The sequence below is a fragment of the Bubalus bubalis genome, chromosome 19 (genome assembly GCF_019923935.1).
Source record: "Bubalus bubalis isolate 160015118507 breed Murrah chromosome 19, NDDB_SH_1, whole genome shotgun sequence".
NCBI classification, from domain to species: domain Eukaryota; kingdom Metazoa; phylum Chordata; class Mammalia; order Artiodactyla; family Bovidae; genus Bubalus; species Bubalus bubalis.
In genome coordinates this window covers 9,275,831-9,284,171 of record NC_059175.1, presented here as the reverse complement: position 1 = coordinate 9,284,171, position 8,341 = coordinate 9,275,831, and the positions used below count along the sequence as shown (strand labels likewise).

Below are 8,341 nucleotides of genomic sequence, written 5' to 3'. Positions count from 1 at the left end.
TCTTCTCATTTCCCATGAGCACTACAAAGCCAGTACTTTTTCATCAGTGGGTCTTGCAGAATAAGTTCCAAAGCCTGAACAATGGTAAGCTGAGGTTTTGCATTTTTGGTGTATTCTTCATGTGTAGGTGGTGAATACTGGTAAATATGTCTTCCGAAATCCACAACATCAGAGAAAAGACAGGTTCCATCTTCCTGGGCGGGGTACCCTCAGCCCCACGTCCGCTGTGCTAACACAGACCCTGAAGACCTGGCTTCATCGCAGACGGCACCCAAGGCAGAGGCCTGGCCTGTGGACCTAGAACAAGGTAAATATCCCGACTCTGAAAATGGAAACCCATCCACTTCTCCTGCACAGGCGGGGTGAGGGTTTGGAGCCGGCAGTGGCCGTGGGTGCGGGTGTAGGTTGGGAGTGTTTTCCCCTCGTCGAGTCCTCCAGCCCCTTGACTCGCGGCCCTGCCCTGACCATTGTCCGCACACCTCGGCCCTCCAGCTTCCGGGCCGCGGGCGAGATGATTTGCTGCAGATGACATCAGCCCTGGGCCAACGGTTGGAAGAGCGGAGGCAGCCACCCCGCGAGGATGTGCCGGGTGGTCCTTCCCTCCTCCTCTTCCTCCTCCTCCCCCTCCTCCTCCCCGGCGCTCTGCCTAGTCTCCATATAAAAGAGGCGCCGCCTCCCCGCCCTCTCTCACTCCTGGCTCCTCTCCGCCGCGCGCTCTCAGAGAGGGCGGAGGGGGAGGCGGCGCGTAGCGCCAGGAGGAGGGGAGACGCAGGGGGCGGAGCGAAGACAGCACCTTCGGATATAATCCTTTCTCCTGCCGCAGACGAGCGGAGCGGCTGGAGCCGGGCACTTGGCCGAGGCTTAACGGGCCGGCAGGATGGCGACCGTGGTGGTAGAAGCCGCCGAGCCTGAGCCCTCCGGCAGCATTGCCAACCCAGCGGCGACCACCTCGCCCAGCCTGTCGCATCGCTTCCTCGACAGCAAATTCTACCTGCTGGTGGTCGTCGGCGAGATTGTGACCGAGGAGCACCTGCGACGCGCCATCGGCAACATCGAGCTTGGTAAGAGGCCCTGCGCCCCCAGGGGACGCGTTCGGGGAGACGCGCAAACGCGACCCCACCCAGGGCACGGCGGCCACCTTTCTCCTCCGGCACGCCCCGCACCCAGGCCTTTCCCCGCCACTTCCCGCACTCTGTCCAGATTCCTTCCCCGCCCCCCCCCCAGGTTCATTTCGGAGAATAATGCAAATTATTAGATTTGCGACCCAGTGGGAGAGTCTCCTAACCTTGAGGGATCCGTCACCAGGCTGGGTCTACAGATTCCAGCTGGCTACCGCCTCTCCCGCTAAATGAGATGCAGGTGTCAAAGGGGCAGAGGCTGCAATAAAGCCGCAACCGCAGGACACCAAAGGTGTGTGGGGGGGGCCGGGGGGACGTTGCAATTACCTCTTTCATCTCCCCCCACCCCCGGCAAAGTGCTGGGATTGCCCCTCGTCAGCAGACCCGAGGCTGAAGTACCATGTGCCAGGGAGCGCGTGGGAATCCCTCTAGCCACAACCACCTCAGCCCCGAGAAGTGCCTTTGCTGGCTTAAAACCTCTCCATCTTTTCTTCCCTCGGAATGACTAGGCTAGTCCTAGGGCCACGCCCGCCCCCCCCCCCCCCCCCCCGCCCCCCGGGACGCAGAGATGGAGAACCGCCTGCGCCTCGTTCCCAGACGGCGCCTGCCTCTCTACTGCCCCTGGGGCCTCGGTTGCAGCTTTCAGCAAGGACAATGGGACCCCCAAGTTGCGGGGTGGGGCTTCTCCTTTTAAAAGTCTTTGCCTCGGGAGTGATGGCTTGGGGGTGGGGTGGTGGATAGGACCGGCGCCTGGCCCGGTGCGGGCAGTAGGAGCGCGCTCTGCAGAGGCCGAATAGCGGTTCGCTGGGAAACCCTGGGCGGGGCCGTAAGGGTCCAGCGGGCGCAGCCTCGGGCGCGCGGACCGCCCCGCCCCGCAGCCCCACCCGGGCTGCCGCAGTGCCCCCGCCCGATGCACCTGCCCCCCGCACTGCGGCGCCCCCACTGGGCGCGGCCGGCCGGGCGTGCGTTCCGCCGGGGCTTGGGGGTGCTGTGTGCCCCCTCGTCTGCCTCAACCCGGCTTTGTTGCGCGCGAAGTCCCCAGGTGGGCAGCTCTGTCCTCTGCCTTTCCCTTTCCCCCCGGCATCGCAGACCTCCCCTTCTCCCTGACCGAGGTCGCCGGTCTCTCCACAACCCCAGCCCGCGCTCTATTCTCTCGGGGTGGTGCTGAAGCGCGTGTGCCCCGAGACACCGGCTAGTGGGCGTGGTGCAGTCCGCACTGCGGTCTCTACGGCAGCCCGAGGCGGACAAAGGGCGTTCACGCAGCCCTCGTTCCCCGCGCCCGCCCCCCACTCCCCATGAAAGACGCGAGAAAACCTTGTTTTAGATGGAAAAAAATTAAACTCTAGTGGTCTGCCTCTGCATTTGGAAACGGTCGCCTGTGCCCAGAACAAAAGGCTGCAGGGTGGAGACTCGAGTTGCAGACCTGGTTCTTTTGTTTAACTTTAAAGCACTGGTGTTACTTTTTGGCTTAAAAAAAGAAAAAAATGTGAGCAGAAAGCAGACTTGTTATTTTATTCGGAAAGAAAAAATGGAAGAATAGGCTAGGTCAATAGTGAAATGCCTCATTTGAGCATCTAATAACCCTTCATTTGTCAAACTATAGTCCTTTGAATTTGATCAGTGCTAATTTAGTTTATTTGCACATTTTCTCCTTGAAAAATTTCACACGTACTGACTTTGGGTGTGGCTGCTGTATGAATCTATGACTTCGGGTTTTTAAAAAAATATTATTTGTCAGCACTTTTGCTGGGAAGTAATAATAAAGCAGGTGTGTTTCTATGTATAAAAGGTGCATAACCACCCGATGTGGTGTGAGGAGAGGGACCCTCATCCCCATTTTGGAGACGGGGGCCCAGAGAGGCAGGAAGCGATAGGGAGACCAGCTCAAGGTCACAGCACTCATAAGTGACAGAATGCCGGCTCTGCAGCATCACTAATTTTTGGCCCCGTCATGATGTTAGTGCAGGCCAGGCGAACATCACAGGGAGATCAAAGAGCAATTTCTCGAGCTCGCCTTTATACAAAGGCAGTAGTCATCCACTTGTGGGCAGCACCCCATGCAGGGAGGTGGCTCAGCAATCACCTTCCGTGTAATTATCTTCCTGCTTTGTTACTCTGCTGATCACCCTTTTAGTGCCCTATTTCTCAGGGGGTTTATTGAAGCTGCTTCTGTTTGAGGATAAACTAGATTCACCCAAGTTATCGTTCACTGTGACGTGGTCTCGACTATTTTTCACGCTACTGGAACTTAGTGATCGAGTTCAATTTTGTCTTCTTGCCCCTTTTCTTTTTTAAAATTTATTGACGTATTATGTAGTGAGGGAAAGGCTCAAATCATAAATGAGGAGCTTGGTGAATTTTCACAAAAAGACATAGCTGTGTGATCCCGATCAAGAAATGGACATTCCTGGGACCCCCAGAAACCCCCTCAGGTGTCCTTTTCAGTCAGCATGCCTTCCTGATTTTTTAGTGCCCTGATTTAGTCAGCTTTTTGCAGGGAACTCTGAAATAGCAGTATTGATCCCATTAAGAATCAACCAAGTGAATGAGCAAAGCCATTTCCTAAGGCACAGTAACAGATGCTGCTTTTCCTCTGGAGATCAACTCTCTTGGGTCCTGGGGTCTTGGATGCAGCTCAAACCAGAGGGCCTTCCAGTGCTAAGGGGAAATACTGCTCCCGTAGCTTTTCTGACAGACAGAGATGACTTAGTAACAGGGCAGGCTGGCTGTTGCCCTGGCCTGATGTGATGCTTCCTCAGCTCTCAGGTTCCAGCAAGGCCTCCTCCTCCAGAGGTCACTCTGATACCATGGCTGCGGTGGCTGGTGCCCATGGGACCGGTTGTGTGAAGCAAGATGGAGGTACTCCGGGGGTTCGGCCCTGGTTGTGTGCCGCAGCCTTTCCGCAGGGAAAGCGGTTCATCTTCTGCCCCTCTTGCTTGTCTCCCCTCTCATCCGGATGAGGCCCTCTGAGTCTGGAGACCCTAGCGACTTGGATTTTTGCCATTTGATGATTTAAGGCTCTACGGGAAACCCAGAAAATAAATCTGTAGGAAGATGGCGGAAATGCAAGTACATCAATAGGCCTGAATCAGCCCACCATGGAGGCTGAGTACATGCTTCTTGAAACCTAGTGTTACTGAATCAAACTCGAGGCAGCTCACTTGCACGCAGTAAAGCCAATCTACTGACCCCAGGTTGTGGTGAAGGAAAGTGCAGCTTTATTGTAAGATGCTGATGTAAGGAGAATGGGGAGCTCGTGCTCAAGACCCCCGAAATCCCCCAAGGGTTTCAACAAAGCATTTTTAAGGGCAGTGTAAGGGAGGGTGTCCCAGAGTGTGTGATCAGCTCAGACACCATATTCTAATTAAGAATTAGATTGATGATGAGGTAACAAGACTACGATGGGCTTTCTTGCTGGCTCAGATGGTAAAGAATCCGCCTACAATGCAGGAGAGCTTGGTTCGGATCCCTGGGTTGAGATCCCTTGGTGAAGGGCATGACAACACACTCCAGTATTCTTGCCTGGAAAATCCCCATGGACAGAGGAGCCTGGTGGGTACAGTCCATGGGGTTGCAAAGAGTTGGACATGACCGAGTGACTAGGCACAGCACAAGACTACGTTAAACAGGACTATGTGCGGATGGTCATCAAGTAGTTAATTTCTTCCATTTGATGGTGATTTTAGCATCTGAAAAATAACTCAGGAAATATGCTTCAGATACTAATATCTAGCTATTTCAGAGAGGAACTAAAGCAGAGGGTATAGGGGAGGGGTCTGTCCCAGGAATGTCCCATAAGGTCCTGCTTGGTTACACAAGGACAGAAGACCATCGTTTGTTTCTTCAGCTGCATTCAAAATGCATAATGTAGGGTCTGGTCATTTCTTAAGTCTGAAACAACAGTCTTTGCTCAGACTGGTCTAGCTTTATTTAGTTAGTTATGCAGGACTCCATGCCAAACCATTGTCACTCCTTGGCACCTCCTTTGCCCCCTTCCTAATTAGTTTCCAACATAGACTTAACAGTCATCCCCGTTTTTAGCAGAGTCTCCCCTCCTCCAATTTATTTTGGGACATAGACTACATACACTCATGTTTTGCAAAACTAATTCTAGAGCCTTGTGAAGAGTTTTCATTGCTTCGTTTTATTTTATTTTATTTTTTAAACTAAAACATGTAAAAAACACTAAGTGTCAGTTTGATTTCACTTGCTGTTAGAGTGTAACTTTCCTCTGGTTAACATTGGGAATCAGCAGGATTTGTTCATCAGAAAGATAGATGTGTGTAACATCTACTGCCCTGGATTTTTAGATGTAAGTTTTGCTAATTACATTGTCATTTATTGAATACTTTCAGTGTAAATTGGTTAAGAGAATTAAGAACCCAGGAAAGAGTTAGGGCTTTGTTTCCATTTTGTTTTAACAGGAAAACAACGGGGTGGTGGGAATGAAAAGAAATGTTGGGGAATGATATATTTATTCTATCCATCTATCTTCATACGTTTCAAAATCAAAAGGCAGATGGATTTCTGCTTGCGCTGCTTAATTGGTATTATCTACTCAAAGAGTTCTATGATCCAAATATAAGCCAGTCCCCAAACTTAAGGTCGTTAAATTGATGAGTCATTGTTAATTTTCTGTCAAGGTTTACCTTTTAAATAAGTTCCAACTTTTACTGCCAATAAATAACTTATTATAAATCACTTCTTTTGCTTGTTTCTTATGTAAGATGCCAGCCAAGACCTAAGTTATTTATCATCAATGCTTTGAAATGATGAACTCTGTGTAAGATGGGCCTCCCTTGCCTGCATTACACAGAACACATAAATTATGAACATCAACTTGTTGGCTTAAAACAAAGGGGGAAAGCAAATTGAAGGTTAGGTCAAGGGGGAAAAAATAGGAAAATTTTTCTCTAAAAAATAAAACCTTACTGAATTTAGCATTTCCTTTGTTTTAATTATTTCTTTATGAGTCTAATCTGACTTCAGATCACTATTTAATATAGTTTTACAAATATAATTTTATGGTTGTAGTTAAATAATTTAGGAAGTTGGGCAAAAAATAGTCAAAAGTCTATTTCTGAGAGGGAGCAACTAAAGCTCATGGAAAAACATCAACTTGTTGTAGGTCCCAGTAGCAGATTGAAACCGGGTACCATTTCAACACGCAATGGACGCTGGCCGTTTCCTCATGCTTTCTATCTGTTGTTTCTTTCAGGATATAGATTTTAGCCTTTAAATGAGAGGCTTTTAAAACAAATGTTGCTTTTATTAAATAATCCTATAAAATGCTTGCATCATCAGTAAACTTGGTGAAGTCTAACCTGTACAAAGTAAGAGGACGTGGCTCTTATGGTTCACCCTGACTTGTCCTGGGCTTCCTGCCCCCTACCCTCCTGCCACACGCACCTTTTTTCCCTCTTTCTTTCATCCGTCAACTTCACATGCACTTAGCCTTCCCTTTGTGCATTGCTCCCCCTGGAATCAGAACTGAGATGGAAAGGTCCTTTGTTCCCCACTGGTCATCAGGCTAGAGAGAGATGGTACTAGCTTCCAGCCCTGGCTCATGCAGGGGAGTTCTCAGGGTGCCTCACCATAGGCCAACTGCCCAGGCGTGGCAGGTGCTCTCTGGGCCCAGTTTAAAAAGTGGAGGTAAGGACTTCCTAGTGGTCCAGTGGTTAAGACTCCATGCTTCCAATGCAGGGGGTAACAGGTTCGATCCCTGGTGGGGGAGCTAAGATTCCCTCATGCCTCATGATGTGGGGGATGGCTGGGCAAAGAGGGAAGTGCAGGTTGATTTCCTCCAACTGGTGGAGTTATTTTGCCCCCATCTGAGAAAGCCAATAAGGGCATAGTCATGACAGAGATTTGCTGGAGAAGCAAAGGCCCAGGGAAGAACTTGACCTGGCGTTGTTTGGGGGGACAGTCAAAAAACGGGCCAGAAAATTCCGTGGCTTTTCTACTTCTCACCAGAGCCCAGGATGACCTCCTTCTGAAAGCCTCTTTGGAACCTCTTTACCAGCACCCCACTGTCCCCTCCAGTCATGAACTCAGGGAGGGGTCAATGTGAGAAGGGCCGAAGAAGACTTTATTTTGGTCCTGTGAGCTTTAGAGGGTCCACTGCTGGCTTCCTCTTAGGCACAAAGGGGAGATATATAAACCAATGGAATGCTGTAACAGCTTTCCTTGAGAGGTACTATTTCCCTTTACTAACATTATCCAGTAGAAGGTACAAAGTAATTACACAGTATTTTCTTTCTAAAATTGGTATAGAAAGTGGCCTGGTTCCAAAATTTTCGTTTTCAACTAAAATAACCGGTAAATCCATTGTAACCTTTATTTTATAAGTGGTAGTAGTGATTATGCATTCTTAAGATGTAATTTGGCTGGAAATTGCTCCCTTGAAAAAGAGAACCTGAATTTTTAATTTCACTGGAAGTATAAAAAAGAGAAAGAATCATTTTATCAGTTGTTTGCTAATGGAACTTAAAAAATTACTGAATGCTTTTTCTACTGTTTCATACTTTTTCCACTTTTAAATTGCAAATCATAGAAGCAGAAGTTTATGAAAGAAAAAGCAAACGTTTAATTGCCTGTGTCATGACAAGTTAATTGAAGCCAAGGGAACAATGGCAAACAACAATCTAGAACAAGTCTATGTATAGCCCTAGATGAAGCCATTCAAATAATGTAGCAATTTAGACATTACTTAGAACAAAGGCAGAAAAATCGTGTGAATTTAATTTAAATATGTATGTCTCATTATTAACTTATTGACCCTACTTGACAAGCCAGAAGACAAAGTGGAGCTCAGACCTGGAGCATAGATAATCCAGTCACCAATTTCCAATTAAGCAGTTCAGACAGGGGCTTGATGATTTTCCACGCTAGCTGAATATATAGAATATATATGTGGAAGTCAAATATTTTAATGAATTCAGACCTCTTCACCTGTCAAGCTTTCTGTGGAACAAAAAGGAAACCTCTTTATCAATTCTGCATGAAAAAGATTCACAAAATCACAACATGCCTTTCTTGTTAAAACCTAAGTGTTCCATTAGCACAAATGCAAACTGAGGCTGTTAATGTTTCCAGGGAGACCCATAAAATTCTCCCTTATAATTTAGCCTCTCTTTAGCAATGTTAACTCTTGCACACCTGAATCCTTCGCATGGATTGTATGAGAAATATCTACATCTATTTAGTGGATGTACATCTGCTTG

General features: G+C 48.4%; 1 protein-coding gene across 1 annotated transcript in view; it reads left to right on the top strand.

Annotated features, from left to right (window-relative positions):
- Positions 1-725: 725 nt before the first annotated feature.
- MAP1B (microtubule associated protein 1B) overlaps positions 726-8,341 on the top strand; it is a 92,627-nt gene continuing 85,011 nt past the window's right edge. The window contains exon 1 of the mRNA XM_006078188.4: positions 726-1,061. Coding sequence (XP_006078250.3) covers positions 878-1,061 — 184 coding nt within the window. The 5' untranslated portion in view covers positions 726-877. The remainder of the gene's footprint in view (positions 1,062-8,341) is intronic.